This window comes from Schistocerca gregaria, chromosome 11 (assembly GCF_023897955.1).
Source record: "Schistocerca gregaria isolate iqSchGreg1 chromosome 11, iqSchGreg1.2, whole genome shotgun sequence".
Lineage (NCBI taxonomy): Eukaryota > Metazoa > Arthropoda > Insecta > Orthoptera > Acrididae > Schistocerca > Schistocerca gregaria.
In genome coordinates this window covers 80,037,472-80,058,844 of record NC_064930.1, presented here as the reverse complement: position 1 = coordinate 80,058,844, position 21,373 = coordinate 80,037,472, and the positions used below count along the sequence as shown (strand labels likewise).

The following is a 21,373-nucleotide window of genomic DNA, read 5'->3' as shown; positions in this document are numbered from 1 at the left end:
TATTTTGCGATTCACGGAACGTATGACTGAAAGTCCAATTAGAGGAGGGGGACTGTTCATTGCAGTTGATAAAAATATTGTCCCAACTGACGATGTTGCACGTGACACTGACGTCATCTGGTCACATAAAAGATGCAGGTGAAGCCAAGTTAATTGTTGGACGTTTTTACCTGCTACCCGATTCTGCTCTGACTTCATTCAAAGAAAGTCTACGGTCAGTAGCGTGTAAATACCCAGATCACGCAGTACTAGTTGGAGGCGACCTTAACTTGCCGAATTAGACTGGGATGTCTACGGATTCATTGTGGCGGGTACAGACAGACAGTCATGCGAAATACTTTTAAACGTGTCTGAAAAATGCCTTGAGCAGCTAGTTTGGTGGCCAACATAATGGAAATATCATAGACCTTGTAGCTACAAATAGGCCAGACTCTATTAACAATATCAGTATGAAAATGTGGATTAGCAATTATGATGTCATTGTAGCAACTGCGATTATGGAAGTTAATGGATCAGTCAAGAAGGCTACTAGCAGATAAGCAGTTATTAACATCTCACTTAGACAGTGAACTGACATCACTTAGTTGCAGTACGATGGATGTAGAGAAATTATGGGCAAAGTTTAAGCACATTGTAAATCGCGGTCTGCAGAGGTACTTATCTAGTAAGTGGATAAAGGACGGAAAAGACCCGCTGTGGTTTAATAACGAAATTCAGCAGATGCTGAGGAAGCAGTCTAGGGTCAAAAGAGAACACACAAATAATGGCAAGCGAAGGTTAGTAGAGATTCATGCATATGTGAAAAGATCTACGCACAAAACATACAACTATCAGCACCGCACCTTAGCAAAATGTCCAGCAGAGAACCCGAGAACATTCTGGTCTTTTACTTAATCACTAAGCGGTTCTAAGACTTCCATTCAGCCTGTTGTTGAGCAGTCTGGTGTGGCAGTTGAAGATAGCAAAATGAAACCAGAAGTTTTAAATTTCACATTCAAGAAATTGTTCACACAGAAGATTATACTTTTCATTTGACCATCAGACAGACTCTCATATGGAGGACATAGTAATATGGATCCTTGGTGTAGAGAAACAGCTAACAGATTTGAAAGCAAATAAATCACTAGGACCGGACGGAATCCCAGTCTGATTTTACAAAGATACTCTACAACATTGGCCCCTTATCTTATCATGAATCTCTTGCCCAGCACAAAGTTCCAAGTGACTGGAAAATAGGTGACTCCAGCATATAAGAAAGATAAAAGAACAAACCTGCAAAATTAAAGACCAATATCTTTAACTTCTGTCTGCTGTAGAATCCTTTAACATATTCTCAGTTTGAATATAATAAACTTCTGTGATATTAAGAAGCTTATGTCAACAAATCGAGCATATGGAATAAGTTCACAGATATGCGAGTGGCTCGAAGATTTCTTAAATAATAGAACCTAGTATGTTGTCCTCGATGGTGGCTTTTCATCAGAGGCAACACAATCGTCAGAAGTGCCCCCAGGGAAATGTGATAGGATCCTTGCTGTTCTGTATATAAATAAATGATTTGGCGGACAGGGTGGGCAGCAATCTGCGGTCGTGTGCTGACGACGCCACAGCGTACGGTAAGGTGTCGAAGTTGTGTAATTGTAGGAAGATGCAAGACGACTTGGACAAAATTTCCAATTTCTGTCATGAATGACAGGTACCCATAATGTGGAAGAATTAAATTAATGTGGATGAATAGAAAGAACAAACCTGTAATGTTTGGATAGAGTTACGATAGTGTCCCACTTGACACAGCCAATTTGTTTGAATATACAGGTGTAACGGTTCAACGTAATATGAGGTGGAACATGCATATGAGAACTGTGGTAGGGAAGGCGAATGGTAAACTTTGGTTTATTGGGAGAATTTTAAGAAAGAGTGGTTCACCTGTAAATGAGACCACATATGTGAAGTTGGTATGACCTATTCTCGAGTACTGCTCGAGTGTTTGGGATCCGTACCAGGTCGGAGAGAAGGAAGACATAGAAGCAATTCAGAGGGAGGCTGCTAGATTTGTTACCGGTAGGTTCGAACAACACGTGTTACAGAGATGCTTCAGTAACTCAATGGGAATCCCTGGAGGGAAGGCGACGTTCTTTTCGAGTAACACTACTGACAAAATTTAGAGACAGCCATTTGAAGCTGATGGCCGAACGATTTTGCTGCCACTGACATACACCGTGCGTAAGGACCACGGAGATAAGATAAAAGAAATTAGGGCTCATACGGACGCAGATACACTGTCGTTTCTCCCTCACTATTTTCACGTGGAACAGGAAAGGAAATGACAAGTGCTGGTACAGGGTACCATCCACCACACTCCATACGTTGGCTCGAGGAGTATCGATGTAGATGTAGATGCAGAACACGCTTGTCATGTAAGGGCAGCCTAGAGTCAGGGGTAGAAAAATCAGTTTTTGCCTGCATCGCCTCTCCTCCTGAAGTTAGTACGTTCTAACCCCTGCACTGCCGATTCTCATTTAGCAAGCACTACATGTACCATTTGGTTGAAATCGATCTTGTGGTTTATAGGAGGAGATGATGTGACTAGCTGCACCTGTGTCATTCTGCAAAATTACATCACTGTGTGCAAACAAACAGTGGAAAAACAATGGAAGGCACAAATCCTTAATAAGTGCAAGCACAACGGTGTCCACACATAAATGATACAACAAACAGCAATGAATTTCAAGACATTCTCTTGCAGCTCCTCGGCTGCTACCAGGATTCAGCAGTCCGTTTCTCTGGAAGTACAGATGGATATTGTAAGTTATTTTCTTCATTTCATCAGCTGTGTGTAGTAACAACAGTGTGCCACATCTTACTGAGCTGGAATCTCCACTCTAAAGGCCAAATGTAGAACAAACAGGTTCAGGTGCTCAAATGTAGCAACTTCATTTTCTAGTTTCAGACTGGTGTCACGTGTGCATTGCCAGCAAGGCAGCAGCCAGTTGGGGATTTAGAATACCAGACCATTCTGTTCGTTTCGAGCCATTACGTAAGTGGACGGCCTAACAAGTGTAAGGGGAAAAAAGGCGACACCATTCGGCCCGAGTTCCGTACAGACCTTGTGAGGCGCGCGCACGAGCAGGCCGGCCACGACGGCAGCGACGAGGGGCGGAACGTTGGCCGGCAGTGGAGGCAGCTGATCCTCGCGGTAGCTGCGGCTCTTCAGCGCCGGCAGCTGCTTTACGGTCTCCCCTCCCCCTCCGTCGTCTCCTCCGCCACTTTCCGGCTCGACCGTCACCCAGTTGGAATAGAAGGGATTGCGGCCACCGCAGAACAGCTCGTACGCCAGGGCGCCGCACGCCCACGCGTCCGATTTGCGGTACGAGATGCTGGAGAACGGGCCTACCCTCGCGCAGGCCACCTGCGGGCAAAGACACATTTGTTCCCACTTCACTGTACCAGACATACAGTAAACTGACAGAAACAGGCAGAACACGTCTAAAAGAGTGTCTATCCAGACAGTCACTTCTATTAGGTTATGAATAAAACACTTAAGTGGTTGAAGCAGATTTATTTGAAAAATATTAAAAATACGCCTTCATATGAGTAGTAGTCCCAATGTTTTGATTATCACCTTTAAAATACTAAGTTACTTAGTCAACAATGTAGGAAAAGGCATACTGCTACTTACCATAAAAAAGATAAGTTAAGTTGCAGACAAGCAACACATACTCACATGAAGCTTTCGGCCTCAGCCTTTGTCAGTAAAAACACACACACACACACACACACACACACACACACACACACACACACACACGCAAAAGCAAGCAAACCTCACTCACACACCACTGCAAACTCCAGCATCTCTGGTCAGAATGCAATTCATGTGAGATGCAAGCAACAATCTGGAGCGGGCGGGGAGGGGAAGGGGATAGTAATGTACGGGTGGAGAGAAGAGGCGAGCGCGCTGTCTGATGGACTGCGTAGGGAGTAGACTGCCTACAGCTGCAGCGTCAGGAGGTTGTGGGACAGGGAGATGGAAGGAAAAAAGAGAGGATTGGGGAAAGGCAGGTGTGTGCATTGGCAGAGGGCTGCAAATAAAGATGTTTGTTCACATGTAAAAAATGGCAGCCCCGCTACACAGCAAAATCCCCGTGCCGTAATACAGTATCGAGCTCCAAAGCAATATGTCGCGTCCACTGATAAAGAATAGTTCATTTTGGCTTCTCTAGGCACTTCAGTAATGTACTGGGCCACAGAGATTTCACTGGGTACCAGGACTGCCAACATGTAACTGCTAGCAAACAAAAAAAATTATTATGTAACTTACTTTTTGCAAGTGTATAATTACAGAAATGACATCAACACCTGCTGCAGCTCAATTTCTTCTTTATTGTGCCATAGGTTTAGGTTAAAGATAATTATCCAAAAGTGATTTTTGTTGACAGCAAACATTACATACATAACATGTCAAAAAAATAATATTTGTACATAATGTTTAGTCAATCAGAGGTAGATGCATACAGTGTCAATTACAGACAATCCATGCACCTATCTCTGCATGGCTCATTATTACACTAAAAAATACATTTTTGACATTTTTTCACATGTAACTGATAACAAAAATCTGAGTTGAATAGTGGCCTTTAGCTAAAATCGCTCATGCAATTAAATTAGGAATAAATTGAACAGTAGCTTAAAGTGTTGCATATTGTCATTTCTACAGCTTACGAAAGCTGTGCAACATAATCAACAAATAATATTTTGGTGATATAATAGACTTTAGGCATGGAAAGGAAGTTTAGAGGTCCTGTGGGAGACTATCCAACCCACAAAAGAACAAACTAGAATGGTGAGAGATTAGTGGACCTGTGTAGGAGACACAAGATGAGAATAATGACCACCCATTACAAAGCTAAGGCAAACAAAATAAAAGCATGCATCAGCCCTGGAAACAAGAGTGGGGAAAAACAGCTAGACCATGTAGCAATCTGTGACAAGAATCACAGAGAGATTATGAACACGAAAGTGAGAAAAAATAGCAGGACGGAATCAGTTCACTACCTTGTCAAAATAAAATGGATACTTGACAGAGCAAGGAAACGTAGGACTGTAAACAGTCACTGAATCGACCTAGATCTGAAAAAACATAGAGCAGAGTATGCAATGAGAATGGTAGTTCAGAGTGACTGGAACAGAGAGAGAGAGAGAGAGAGAGAGAGAGAGAGAGAGAGAGAGAGAGAGAGAGAGAGAGAGAGAGAGAGAGAGAGAGAGAGCGAGAGAGCGAGATGATGATGATGATGATGATGGAAGGAGAGGCAGTGTGACAGGCTACTAACAACAAGAAAAGGAAGCTCGAGTGGTGGACGGATAAATATGAGAATGCAGTTCAGACCAGGAGAAAAGCATTGATGAAATGGCAATCCAGTAAAAAGCAAAAAGACTGGCCGAACTTCCACAATGTGAGAAAAATTGCTAGCAAAAAGATCATAAATGCCAAGAGAAGTAGATGGAATGAGAAACTTGAAGGAAACACAGCTTTCAAGAAACACAAATCATGAGCGTTTTTCAGAGAAATGACTAGCAGAATTAACGGGTTCAGGGCAAAAGAACCCTTCATAATAGGACACAATGGCACAGTAAAAATTGTGCTAGAAAGAGGTGTGCGAGGAAATGGCTAGGTATTTTAGGGCTTTTCTGAAGGCAGAATCACCGATGCTCTAGGGACGAAAGTCAGGATACTCTAGACAATGCATCCACCAGGGCAGAAGTAGCAGAGGCAATTGAAAACCTCAAAAATAACAAGGCATCAGGCAATGATGGTATCTTTGCTGAAGAGATCAAGTGGTGCGGGCCTGAAATAGAAAGAAGTATGTACTATATATGACGGATATCTGGAGTAATAAGAAAATACCCATAGACTGAAAAGAAGCCACTACACAGGAATGGTGACAAGAAAGTACTGGATAACTACAGGGGTCTCTCTCTCTTAAACATAGGGTACACTGTTTTGTCGAGAATCTTGCTGAACAAAGTTTAAGAACAACTGGGGCTGACAATACGAGCATACTAGTGTAGGTTTAAAATTGGAGGAACTGTACAGAACAGATATTTGGAATACAATGATAATAGAACACAGACACAGGAAAGGAAAAGAGACAATAGTGACATTTGTGGACTTCCAGAAGACCTACAATTCAGTTGACAAAAGAGATCTGCTGGATGTGTTAAAAGATCAGGCACCACAGAATGCTGTCAGACAGTTTCGAAATAATAACAGGAGTCCGGCAAGGGGACGGACTTCACCAATTTTATTTAACCTGCTTTTCGATGAGGTAGTCAGACAGTGGAGACGACTAAATAGTTACATGAAGATCAGAGGTGAGCAAATAGGGTACAAGGTCAAACATAATGCAACAGTGGACTGCCTGGCATTCACAACTGACATGGCATTCTTAAATGAAACAGAAAAAGAGGCAAAGACAGCACTAAAAAATCTAGTCTAAACAGCAGAAAAGGTCGGACTGAAGATTGCACATAAGAGGACCGAGAAATTGAACACTGAGTCTGACTGGAAGATAGACGGCCAATTGGTTGAGAAAGTTGACAATTTTCATTATTTGGTGGTGAAGATAACTTGTGGCATACAGAGCAACAGTAGCGCAGTAGACAGGGCACAGCTTTTGCAGAAGCTTTGGTATGTGAATATTTTGTTGTTGTTGTTGTTGTTATTGTGGTCTTCAGTCCTGAGACTGGTTTGATGCAGCTCTCCATGCTACTCTATTCTGTGCAAACTTCTTCATCTCCCAGTACCTACTGCAGCCTACATCCCTCTGAATCAGTTTAGTGCATTCATCTCTTGGTCTCCCTCTACGATTTTCACCCTCCACGATGCTGCCCTCCAATACTAAATTGGTGGTCCCTTGATGCCTCAACACGTCCTACCAACCGGTCCCTTCTTCTAGTCAGGTTGTGCCACAAACTCCTCTTCTCCCCAATCCTATTCAATTCCTCCTCATTAGTTATGTGATCTACCCATCTAACTTCAGCATTCTTCTGTAGCACCACATTTCGAAAGCTTCTATTCTCTTCTTGTCCAAACTATTTATCGTCCACGTTTCACTTCCATACATGGCTACACTCCAAACAAATACTTTCAGAAACGACTTCCTGACACTTAAATCTATACTCGATGTTAACAAATTTCTCTTCTTCAGAAACGCTTTCCTTGCCATTGCCAGTCTACATTTATATCCTCTCTACTACGACCATCATCAGTTATTTTGCTCCCCAAATAGCAAAACTCCTTTACTACTGTAAGTGTCTCATATTTCCTAATCTAATTCCCTCAGCATCACCCAACTTAATTCGACTACATTCCATTACCCTCGTTTTGCTTTTGTTGATGTTCATCTAATGTCCTCCTTTCAGGACACTGTCGATTTCGTTCAACTGCTCTTCCAAGTCCTATGCTGTCTCTGACAGAATTACAATGTCATTGGCAAACCTCAAAGTTTTTATTTCTTCTCCATGGATTTTAATACCTACTCCAAACGTTTCTTTTGTTTCCTTTACTGCTTGCTCAATACACAGATTGAATAACATCGGGGAGAGGCTACAACCCTGTCTCACTCCCTTCCCAACCACTGCTTCCCTTTCGTGCCCCTCGATTCTTATAACTGCCATCTGGTTTCTGTACAAATTGTAAATAGCCTTTCGCTCCCTGTATTTTACCCCTGCCACCTTCAGAATTTGAAAGAGAGTATTCCAGTCAACACTGTCAAAAGCTTTCTCTATGTCTACAAATGCTAGAATCATAGGTTTGCCTTTCCTTAATCTTTCTTCTAAGATAAGTTGTAAGGTCAGTAGTGCCTCACGTGTTCCAACTTTTCTACGGAATCCAAACTGATCTTCCCCGAGGTCAGCTTCTACCAGTTATTCCATTCGTCTGTAAAGAATTCGTGTTAGTATTTTGCAGCTGTGACTTACTAAACTGATAGTTCGGTAATCTTTGCATCTGTCAATACCTGCTCTCTTTGGGATTGGAATTATTATATTCTTCTCTAAGTCTGAGGATATTTCACCTGTCTCATGTATCATGCTCACCAGTTGGTAGAGTTTTGTCAGGACTGGCTCTCCCAAGACCGTGAATTAGTGGATTAAAAAACCACTGCAGACACATCTCGCACTCTTAATGGTGAAGAAAACAGCCAGTTGGCAGTAGGGAAGTACCTCTGGTGCCATGAGTGCAGTGTTGCCGCCACGGTCCGTCTCCACGGAGTGGTACGGCATAGACAGGCCGTGATGGGCGTCGGCCAGGCAGCACCCGAAGTCAGTGACGGCGAGCAGTGGGCAGGGCGCCTCCTCCTCCACCCCCTCCCCGTCCTCCGGGCCCAGCAGTGTCAGCAGCAGGTTGTCACTCTTCAGGTCCCTGCCAAACACTTCTGTTCAGATACTCCACTCTCTCTCTCTCTCTCTCTCTCTCTCTCTCTCTCTCTCTCTCTCTCTCTCTCTCTCTCTCATACACACACACACACACACACACACACACACACACACACACACAAACAGGAATGTAAATAATTAGGGCTTCAATTTTCTGTGACCAGGAGAATGGCCACAAGAATGCATTAGTGCTGTCCATGTTTGGTGTTGCCACCAGACCTGGTAGATTATGCAGGGAGTTCACAAATTCCCGTTACAAACTTTTCGAACTTGCACAGGAGAGGGGCTGGGAAATGTGGCCACAATGGTCTTGTGGAACTAACTATCACAAGTGCAATCCGTGGGTTCAGGCATTTACTTTTAAGAGGCACAAACAGATTTACTTTACCTCTGGTAACCTCCAGAGAAAGATTTCTAATCCAGAATACGCATTACACATAATGTTCCTTCATTACTAAATGGGCAGAGCCGGTTTACGTCGGGAAATGACATAGGTGGAGATCATGGTAAACAGAAATACTGTCGCCAGTAAACTTACTTACATTAGAAAATTTTATTTTATTTGATGAACTGATAGCCATTTAAAGGAACAGGGCTCTTATTTTACTTGTGCTTGATTGAACTAGAGATGTTGAAAAATTTGATGCTGAACAGTGATTCGAATTCGTATCTCCTCTTTCGAGGATCTTAATGTCTCGGAACATTATAGTTCAACCATTTCGTTCCTTTTCCCAAGGCTGCAATCTTCTCTAGGTCTCCTGCAAAGGTGTGGTTAGCGCACTGGACTCGCATTCGGGAGGACGACTGTTCAATCCCGCGTCCGGCCATCCTGATTTAGGTTTTCCGTGATTTCCCTAGATCACTTCAGGCATTCAGGCAAATGCCGGGATGGTTCCTTAGAATGGGCATGGCCGATTTCCTTCCCCATCCTTCCCTAATCCGAGCTTGTGCTCCGTCTCTAATGACCTCGTTGTCGACGGGACGTTAAACAGTGATCTCCTCCTCCTCCTCCTCCTCCTGCAAAGTAAGTATGTGGGTCTGAATCCCAATCCAGTACAAAATTATTCATAATTTCATTTCAAGCCCTATCACGTGCACAATGGCCTGCTACTGAAAATTAATGTGCATTTGTAACACCTGTTCGTGTGTTGCCAACAACTTCTGTTCAAACACGCACAGATCTAACCGTTGGTGAGTAATCAGGGCATACTTAAGCTATATTCTTGGACGATAAAGAAGAACGATAGGAGTGCGGTTAGATTGCGCTCAGGCACAAAAATTTGTATCCTTATTTTAGATTCAAACACCTACCAGCTGGTAAGAAAAACCACTCCGGCCGGCCTAACACGGATGAAAAGGTCTTGATAGGAGTCCCCGTTTATAACAAAAACTGTCATCTTTTATTTTCAAGTTTAGATTTAGTTACTGATATTTGCAAAAATTTCAGTAATTTATGACTGTTCAGCAATATGATATGATTAGATTAATACTTGTCATGAATTCGACATTTCGTAATGATGTGGAAAGTGTCATTTTAATGAAAGATTTCCTTACATACCAGTATTCAATTTATGTACAACAGTTTTTTATCCTCTCTCTCTCTCTCTCTCTCTCTCTCTCTCTCACACACACACACACACACACACACACACACACACACACACACCCCGTCAACAGGAATGTAAATAATTAGAGTTTCAATTTTCTGTGACCAGTAGAATGGCCACAAGAATGCATTAGTGCTGTCCATGTTTAGTGTTGCCACCAGTCTTGGTAGGTTATGCAGGATGTTCACAAATTCCCATTAAAAACTTCTAGAACTTGCGCAGGAGAATGAGTACTGTATTTACTCGAATCTAAGCCGCACCTGAAAAATGAGACTTGAAATCGAGGGAAAAAAATTTTTCCCGAAACTAAGCTGCACCTGAAATTTGAGACTCTAAATTCGAGGGGAGGGAAAAGTTTTAGACTGCACCTCCAAACTGAACAAAAGCTTAACAGTTAAGCTTTACCAAGTAGCCATTGCTACGTGTCAGGCGCTCTGTCCTTATTTGTACCGGTACCCTTCTTTTTTCACGTGCTTCGTCTGGTTTGAATTGATTGCTTATTTTGCTTTGATCTGATAATTGCCGTAAAACCCACATCCTTTCATCTTTCCCTCTCCTTCCCTCTTTCCTGACAAAGCAACTGTGGGTTGCGAAATCTCAAAATTTTGTGTGTGTTTGTGCTTTTATTTTTTTTTATTGTGCCTATATTAAAAACAAAGATTCCATGACTTACCAAACGGGAAAACGCTGGTAGATAGACACAATAAAAGAACACACGAACACACACACACAAAATTTCAAGCTTTTGCAATAAAAAAAAAAGTGCGGCTTAGATTCGAGTAAATGCGGTACATAATATTTTGAATTGGAACCAATGTTAGGAAACATACCCTTCCCATTCCACAACAGTTTCAAATCAGATATGTAACCTATACATTTATGGTTAAGCAACTGAATTAGGCACGACACAATACAATTATTAGGTAACAATTCAAAGGGAACATAACAAAACATCCATTTATCACTTAAGCACGTTTATTTGTATTAACACATAAAAATTGTGTGTTTTCATTATTCCAAAACAAAAAAGAACCCAGCATACTGTACATAAGGAACAACACCGATACATTACGATAGCTGTTCAATGTGGGAACCACCGACATCATTAGAGACATTTTACGTACAAAGCGTGTTCTGGTACACACTCTCCAGCCCATCTGGTGTCTCTCCAGTTACTAGAGCAGCAGCCAGAACTCATGCCGGCAGATGTTCGTGTGATGGCACACTCTATTGCAGGAAAGGTTTGCGATACAGCTCAAAAACAACTCTTCCGTTCCCTCAAGCTCCGCTATATGTGAGGAGTGCACCTGTCTAGTCTGAAAACATGCACTGGGTCACTTTTCTGCATCGGAGATGCACGGGCGTCGAATAGGTCTCAGAGCGAGGCAGACATGTTGCCAACATGTTGCGAACATTGGTAGTCAATTACTACCCACAAACAATGTTGTGAACTCAGTGTAAACGCGCCTTTAGACAGAAACTAAAAACATTCATCGAGATCCACAGGTCCTCGTAGCGGAAACGTCCCAGTTATTAATAGATGATCAAATATGTAGTTTTTACCGACATCTACTGTGAATCACAGCCCACATTATTCAATTTAAAAGGAAACTGATTGACAAGGTGAACAATCAGGGGCAATTAATTGCAGAAGAAATCACAAAATATTGACTTTATTGCACGAAGATGGAGAATGTTCCACTATGCACAGTATCAAAAATAGTGTCTCTCAACCCATTTTTGGAGGTTGTTTACAATACGCCCAGTTAACCATGGAAGAAGGACACCCACTTATTCTAAGATGGAAATTTCCATTTCACAGAGATTTTAATCCTGTGTGCACACACACACACACACACACACACACACACACACACACACACACACACACACACACACACATTGTCTTGCACCTTCTTGAAGTTAGAATTGTACTTTCAGCCTAGAGCTATTGCACAGCGCGTCAATAAATCGATTCTTATTGGTACTATTTACACTACTCGCAATTAAAATCACACACACACATTGTCTTGCACCTTCTTGAAGTTAGAATTGTACTTTCAGCCTAGAGCTATTCCACAGCACGTCAATAAATCGATTCTTATTGGTACTATTTACACTACTTGCAATTAAAATTGCTCCACCACAAAGATGACGTGCTACAGACGCGAAATTTAACCGACAGGAAGAAGATGCTGTGATACACAAATGATTAGCTTTTCAGAGCATTCATACAAAGTTGGCGCCAGTGGCAACACCTACAACATGCTGACATGAGGAAAGTTTCCGACCAACTCCTCATACACAAACAGCAGTTGACCGGCATTACCTGGTGAAACATTGTTGTGATGAATTGTGTAAGGAGGAGAAATGCGTACCATCACGTTTCAGACTTTGATAAAGGTCGGATTGTAGCCTATCGCGATTTCAGTACATTGTATCACGACATTGCTGCTCACGTCGGTTGAGATCCAATGACTGTTAGCAGAATATGGAATCGGTGGGTTCAGGAGGGTAATACGGAATGCCGTGCCGGATCCCGCCAGCCTCGTATCACTTGCAGTCGAGATGACAGGCATCTTATCCGCACGGCTGTAACGGATTGTGCAGCCACGTCTTGATCCCTGAGTCAACCGGTGAGGACGTCCCATCTGCACGAACAATTCAACGACATTTGCAAGCGCACGGACTATTAGCTCGGAGACCGTGGGTGCGGTTACCCTTGACGCTGCATCACACACAGGAACGCCTACGATGGTGTACTCGATGACGAACCTGGGTGCACGAATGGCAAAACGTCATTTTTTCAGTTGAATCCGGGTTCTGTTTACAGCATCGTGATGGTCGCATCCGTGTTTGGCAACATCGCGGTGAACGCACATTGGAAGCGTGTACTTGTCATCCCCATACTGGCGTATCACCCATCGTGATGGTATGGTGTGCCATCGGTTACACGTCTGTCACCTCTGGTTCCCACTGACGGCACTTTGAACAGTGGACGTTATGTTTCAGATGTATTACGACCAGTGGCTCTACCCTTCATTGGATCCCTGCAAAACCCTACATTTCAGCAGGATTATGCACAACCACGTGTTACAGGTCCTGTATGGGCCTTTCTGGATACAGAAAATGTTCGACTGCTGCCCTGGCACGCACGTTCTCCAGATCTCTCACCAACTGAAAATGTCTGGTCAATGGTGGCCGAGCAACTGGCTTGTCACAATACACCAGTCACTACTCTTGATGAACTGTGGTATCGTATGGAAGCTGCATGGGCAGCTGTACCTGTACACGCCATCCACGCTCTGTTTGGCTCAATGCCCAGGCATATCAAGGCCGTTATTATGGCCAGAGGTGGTGGTTCTGGGTACTGATTTCTCAGGATCTATGCACCCAAATTGCATGAAAATGTAATCACATGTCAGTTCTAGTATAATGTATTTGTCCAATGAATACCCGTTCATCATCTGCATTTCTTATTGGTGTAGCAATTTTATTGGCCAGTAGTGTATTTGTCGATCTGGCATTCCACACACCATTTGTAGTGACAATGCTCAAACGTTCCAAACAGCCAACAAAGAAACAATGCAACTGTGGTCCATAATATCTGGTGATAAGTCTCACCAAAACTTCGCTCGACGAGGCACACCTCGGAAATTTACAGCTCTGTGAGTCACTTGGTAGGGAGGATTACAGGAGAGAATGGTCGGCTCGACAAAGAGACTTTTCAGACAACTCGAGGCCCATTTCTCAAACTTAGGACAAAGAACTCAATCCAGCGCAATTCCTCGAGGGGGAGAGACTCACAGTATTGTGAACCGGACTCGAGCCACTGACCACAGCAGACTTAATGACAAAGTTCAGACACTGTCAAAGAACAGAATATTTCTGGAAGTGCAGGAAGTACTGAGTACCTTGCGCTCTTGTGTAACTTTCACCAATTCAAATGCTCGAACAAAGGAGCAGTGAGGATCGGAACTGGTGACAATGTGCTCTTACAAGTAGTTCTTCTAAAGCACCTGTGGAAGGGTGGAAGAGAGCGAGAGTACAGGAGCCGAAAGAAGGCAGAGGTGGAATTCCGACCGGATACGGAAGGCACTTCTCTAGACCTGTCAGGCTTGTCATACCTCTGGAGGTAGACCGGAGTCTGGAGGATGTGGAGAATCACTGAAACGGCTCCTACACACTACAATATATCTGAATTGTCAATGACACGTTATGTAATCTCTGTGATATAGATGCTCCGTATAAATAAAGTTCTCGTGTCTGACGTTTAAAATCACCTTTCCAATTGCTCCCCGACATCCTCCCCAACTGATTCAGTGCACGCATCTAGGCCAGAGGGGTGTAACGTCACGCTGCCAACTTAACTGATACTGTAAAATTCTTTGTGAATTTAACTTCATTTTATCATCAATGAAACAACATAACATACGCTCTCAACACTTGAATTTTCATTTCAACTGCTTCTCCCCTTCTAAGTGTTTCCTCCCCCCCCCTCTCCCCCCCTACTGACATCACAATTAACTGCAACATCATATAGGTATTTTATTAATTTATATAAGCACAAGAAGCATAGGCATTGGATGAAATGCGGGACTGCAAACATTTAAAAAAGGATGCTTCCATTCTTTTGAAATTGATCAATTACATATACCAGGGTGATGTTCATCAAAGAAACAGTGGAAGGAATAATTCTGACCATATCCTGCGCACGTTATAAACGTCACCTTTTTGCAGTGACATGGTTTTTTTAATGTCTCCAAAGAAAAACAAACTTGACTGACATTCTGAAAACAGCTTTTTCACTGCACAGTCCAGCAGCAAACTACACGTAACGCAGCATGTCGCTGAGCAAGTGTGAGGAAAGTTATTTCTTCTTCCTCCTCTATGAGGTAAGGTTTTTTACCTGACGATAAAAGTAAACATCGTAGGGTTGCACTAATGGCATACATTTGGGGGGAATTACTTTGATACTGCACGTTGTCAATTAGTCTTAATCTTGGAACAGTTCATCGTATAGTTGCCAAGGAGTACAAAAATATTTGCCACTGGATGAAGTCGAACCTGCAATCCTGCCAATACGAATCTGTACTCTTACCGTTGATGCGAACACCTCTTACTGAATATATTGTCACAGCGACAATTGATAAGGTGCAGATGGTGACAGATCTGTATCAAAATTCCTTTTATTTCCTAAATGCTTGGGACACTTTCATGTCTCATCAACCCCCCCTCCCCCCCCCCCCCCCCCCCCCGCATGTACCATGAATTTGGACGACTCTGGTGATGACAGGTAGGTGTCCTCTCCCCACACTGCACAAGAATGACTCCTACTTTAGGGAGCATCACTGTTATAATAGTATTACAAACATCTCTAGCTGGAAGCAGCATTTTGTGTTACGCTGTTACATCGCAAATTTTTCCGAAGGATTGCACAACTTGCACAGTGGAGTACGCTAGGGAGGGTTACTCGAGTAATGTATCATTTTATTTTAAACAGTGGTTGGCAACTGCAATGGCGTGCAACCCACAAAACCTCGTTGTGCGACCCGCAAAACCTCATCGTGGTTTCTGTCGTGACACGAAAAACAAAATTATTGTAGACTGTGTGATTCTTTGGTATTCTTTTTCTTTGCGTTTTTCATTTCAAAACAACCACTTACAATCAGGAGCTGGTGGGTCCAATGCAGTCCACGTGTTTCAGTGTTAACCATTAATCTGTGTATACATTGGTGACTGTAGCACAACACAGGTACACCAGTTTTGATGTGAACCACATGACCCAACTGGAAAAGCTGGCCCAGCTATAACTTTGTTGTGTTTGTTGTGTACAACATGATTTGATGCATGGGAACTAATAAAAGAATCTATTCTACCCGTAAACCCCCAATTGTTTAAAGAATCAAAATCCCACACTCAAAAGAGCTTCAAACGTATTATTACTGGAAAAATGAGGTAATGTGTCAAATATGCATGTAAGTGGGAAGACGCTTAGGAAAGATCCGAAATTACAGTTAATTTTTGTTGGAAGTTGCCTATGACTCTCATTACGAAACACTGGATGAATATAAACTGGGTAATTTGCACTCAAATTTAAACAAAAGCTAGATTTTGACACATCTCAGTGTTAGTGACATTGTATCGCCTCTAACCACGTATCATATTTTGTATAAATGGTGAAAAGTATTTACACCGACAAACTCTGGGAGGTTGTAGGGGACACCAAAACAAACATTTTTTCCCAAATGCCATTTTTTCCTATGAAGAGTATTTAAGCCAGTAGAGGAAGATTTCTCTGGTGGCAAATGAATTAAACCAACAAACACTTTTCTAATTTTTTTATGACCAACAGACAACACATTAACGCAACCCAATTTCAATTACAGTAGATTTTCAAAAATGCCTCCATTGACACATAAATAAAGGTTACGCCGTCGGATCATGTTCTGTCTGACACAGGCAAAAAGCCCAGGAGTATCCGGGCAACCAGATCCTTTTCTGATGCAACAGGAGTTGCGTAAACAAGGTTTTGCATCTCTCCCCACACAAAAAAGTCCAGAGGGCACATAATGGGAGTCGAGCAGGCCACGGTACAGGACCACCTCTGCCAATCCACGTTTCTGGGAACCGTCGGTTGAGGAATCGATGCACACGACGACTGAAATGTGCCGGCGGCCTGTCATGTTGGAACCACTTGCATTGTCTTGTAGGGAGAGGGTCTTCTTCCAGCAATTATGGCAATGCTCTGGTGAGAAAATTGTAATAGTGACAGTATTTAATGGCCTAGGTAGCAGATATGGACCAGTTAAACAGCCCCCTTCAACAAAGACCCACACATTAATGAAGAACCGCACTTGATGAGCGCTAGTAACTGTAGCATGAGGATTATCCACACTCCAAACATGTGAATTGTGCATGTCGAATACTCCATCAGGTCTGAATGTTGCTTCATCGGTAAACAACACAGAGGATGGAAATGTAGGATGCATTTCACACTATTCCAGGTATCACTGTGAAAACTGTGCTCTGGGTGGATAAGCAACTGGTTCCAGGTTGTGGACACACTGTAAGTGAAATGGACACAACAATTGCTCTCGAAGGACTATTCTTACATTTGTCTGATTCGTACTCATGTTACGTGTAATTGCTCGAGTGCTGATTGAAGGATCCCGCTCCACATGCTGCAAGACAGCTTCATCAAATTGCAGCGTTCTTACCGTGCGACCGTGTCCCAGAACAGGTAATCTGCTAAATGACCCGGTCTCACGCAGACGTTGGTACACAGCAGCAAAGGTCTTATGATGCAGGATACGGCAATTAGGATATTGTTGTTGATAAAACCGCTGTGCAGCTCGTTCGTTGTGGTGCGCTACGTAATACGCACCAACTATATCAATGTACTCACTCCAGGTGTGTCACTCCATTAGTAAACAGAGACAATGCACTACTACACTGGTGGACAGCAGTTGACTACAACTGAAGAGCATAATACGCCCTCCACCGGTTTAAATACTCCTCATATGAAAAAATGACATTAGGGAAAAATATTTGTCTTGATGTCCCCTACAACCTCCCAGTGTTTGTCAGCTTAAATACTTTTCACTCTGTATGTAACTACTGATGCAAAAGGTGTTGCAAATTGAGATAGTAGTAAAGAAGTAACAAATTAGTATGTCATACCTGATGCTGAAATCTGAGAATATGAAAAGTGGAAATAAATGTGTGTGTTGGGGAAGGGAGAGGGGGGGGGGGGGGGTGTTACAGTGGGGTTGCAGTGGGAAGAATTATTGTGAAGATTTGAAATTATATGTAAATGATGTTAAAAATCACTAAGAGCTCTCATTCTGAAATACTGGATGGATAAATGAAGTCCGTGTATTCACACACTCAGTTAAGCAGCCTCAAGGCAAACACAGTTTCTACTAGTGATACGTGCCTTATTATGTTACACTTTTAAGTTATGATTACACAGTAGTGGAAATCAATACAAAGAACTGGATGTTTGTAAGAAAATTAACAATGTCGACTGGAATAGTCGTGCACAGTGTGTACACTATAGTACGAGATCCAGTATAATGAAATCAGTCAAATGGTATCGCATTTGATGCCAGTAGTACAGTATATAACATGACATCCAGCAATTCACAAGGAAATGGTCAGACTTGTCATGTCGAAACCTGTGTTACTTTTTTTTACCACTGTGAGTTAATATTGCAAGAAGTCTGTATGCAGAATTTTAGCTGCTGACATGACCTGGAAGTCGGTAAACAATTTTATGAAGTAAGACATAATTGTCACATGGTTTCCGCACTTATAACTGCCTCTTGTACAACCCTGACCTCTCTCGCTACATTATACCGACGCCATCTAGAGATAAGGTGGCGTTAGCTACGCGCCACTCTCTTGCCGCAGCAGTGAGAGAGCTGATTCCCCCAGCGAAAGCGATCATATGATAATTAAACATTCATTGACAAATATGGCTGATATGTTATCTACAACATTCTTTCCAAATAGCTATGAAATAGACACAAATAAATATATGTTGTAGAACATGTCCAAATTTTATTTCTTGCAATTACCACAAAAATGCGAAATATTAATACAATGTTCAAAACTTAGGTTTTTTGTGCACCACGAACATGCAAGCAAAGACGACATACGACAGCCCTGTGAATCACAGACGTTGTTAAGAGGTCCGTAGACGAAACTGGGCTGGTCTTAGGAATGATTCAGGCCTAGTACCAGTGTATTTCGAGGAGTGCCACACATATTTAATCAAATCCTGAAACCGTGGGGAGGAAATTTGGTAATGTACTACTGATTGCAGCTTGAGAATATTGTCACGGTGACAGACAGGAAATTGCAGTGATCTGCACACAATAATTTTCTCTGTTAGTTTTCTGTAAAATGCCTTCCACAGACGGAAAATTCTCTGTCTAAAGGTTGAATTGCGTTCGTCGTGCCGGGTGGAATCTGGAAGTATCTCTAATTCTTAGTCATGGTGGGCTCGAAATACAGCATTCAATGAATCAGACCTTTTATGACCTGACCACGAATCCTGAAGAAGAAGAGATTTGTTCCCGCAGAACAGAAGAAAAGCATGACGCATGAAATGTGTAACGTTTTCATTTCCCATTTTTCCAGACTTCGATGCGTCTACCACTAGATTGTTTGCGTAGAACATTTTCTCATGGTCCAAAACGTCCAGTTGGTTCTTGAAGACAGGCATAGTTTAGGCAGCAATGAGCCATCCAGACTAATTATGGGCATTATAGTGTATGAATGGGTGAGTGCAGTCATGGACTGCGCATTCACCTCAATATGTTTTTTCCCTTTGAATGACAGTGTTCTTTTTGAATGCATTTCTTCTTGAAAACCTGACTGATCTGCATTGTACACGTACGATTCACTGAAACTAGCGATCTTATTTTTTGTACTCGTAAGAAAAGCATCTATCATTTCGATTTGTGTCACTTCATTTACCGACCTATTTCTCGAAACAAATTTTGTTCTTTTTCTTGCCACAATTTTATGTGATCTTTTGATGCGACTAATCCAACTTTGAGAAGCTGTAAATTCTTTAGCGCCTATCGCGTTGGCAATATCTAACGCCCAATCACACAAAGTTGTATCGCTGACACTAAATGACTGTTGTCTGGCATCGGTAAATAGCTCAAAAAGTCACGCATTTATCCCCGTCGCAATTTCCAGTCGACTCTTACGTCGTCCAGCGACTTCCTTTTCCCATCTATACAATTCACGTTCAGAACGGACAAAGCGATACTATTTTGAGCAGTACTGACACGCAGGCGTTTCTTACCACTTTTGTTCAACCAACACGTCACCGCTATTTCTTTGTCTGATAAGGTAATTGTAGTTGCTGGTGTTACTTTCGGAGATAACTGATGATGGTATGTGGCACTATCGCTCGAAGAGTCTTCACGAGTGCAACTTTCGTCGGTGTCTTCGCTGTCGGTAGATTCACAGTCTGCGATATCGAGTGTTTCAGTTGTTTTTAGCCACATGTCTGTGCCATTTACATGCTCGTCTAGAAGTTTAACAACCATGTCGCACAACACATAGTCTTCACTCGTGTTTTCTGTTGACTGCATCATTTGGCGCCTGTGGTATATCTCCACGGCAAGCAGCAAACCATTTACAGGGTTCGCCATCACCTGTGAGGGGAGATTGAATGTTCACCGTAAAGTGGCTTGCGGAGTATAGATGAACATGTACAGAACATCTTTCACGTCTCTAACCAGTTTCAGGATGGTATGTTTTGAAATACGTACCAGAAATTAAAAGGACGTGCATGCCACAGAAACAAATATTCGTTTCCCCTTTCCACCTAAACTGTGCAGCGATACTCCTCTTTAGTGAATGCCGCGATAAGACGGGCGCACTTCCCGACCATGTGCACAACGCTCACGACTCGCCATTTCCAGGGGTGGCCAGCCTTCACTGTAAGCGCCAAGCAGGAAACACAGCCATGTTCGTGATTTTTTTAGGTGACTTCCAGTTCATGTCGGCAGCTACAATTTTGCATACGGACCTTCTGCACAGTTAAATAACACTGCCAAAAATAGCAATACATGTTTCGCCATGACAAGTCTGACCATTCCCTTGTCAGTATAGAAGCAGTCGGCTCTGTGCGGTGTTAGAGCGTGCGTATGTGCCTTTACTGCAGTGACAATGCCACACAGAACACAGTTATCTTGAGATGGTGCGTCCAAGGAAATAGGCATCTCTAATCGTCAAACCCCAATAAGTTTAACTGTTAAAATACAGTGATCAATAATTTTATTTGATTTGGCACACAATATGGACAGAATTTAAAATATGGGCTAAGTAGAAAATTCTTTGAGGCATCGAAACAGTTCCTTTTGCACAAAGCGAGCACCACAAACTGTTCTTCTTCTAAACTTGTTGCTGATATGTAGTTGTGATGAACTGGTAGATGTATGACAAATTTTATCAAATGAGAAACACCTTGCATTCAAGAAACAACAGCAGACACCAAGTATAAATAGGCTATATTGGGGTTTGCTGCAAAACATATGCCATCGACTTCAAAATGGGGTAGAGTGAGCTTCAGTGACAAGTAGTAGTATAATTTTGATGGGACAGATAGATTTCAATATTGTTGGCACGATCTGAGAACAAAGCAGGAGGTAAGAATCAGCAGAAATTTTGGTGTTGGAAGTTACGATCCAGACAGCGGCGGAGGATCGGGATGAAGTGAGAGTATTGTACTGCTCACGATTCAGGGAAGAGAAGGATATTGCCCGAGCCACCTCCACTCAAGGGAAGAAGGGTAACAGTGGGAA

At 42.5% G+C, this 21,373-nt stretch overlaps 1 protein-coding gene across 1 annotated transcript in view; it reads right to left on the bottom strand.

Annotated features, from left to right (window-relative positions):
* Positions 1 to 21,373, bottom strand: part of LOC126295463 (serine/threonine-protein kinase Pink1, mitochondrial) — a 109,358-nt gene that overhangs the window by 24,436 nt on the left and 63,549 nt on the right. The window contains exons 6-7 of the mRNA XM_049987993.1: positions 8,224 to 8,422; positions 3,107 to 3,409 (exon numbers count right to left, since the gene is read on the bottom strand). Coding sequence (XP_049843950.1) covers positions 3,107 to 3,409; positions 8,224 to 8,422 — 502 coding nt within the window. The remainder of the gene's footprint in view (positions 1 to 3,106; positions 3,410 to 8,223; positions 8,423 to 21,373) is intronic.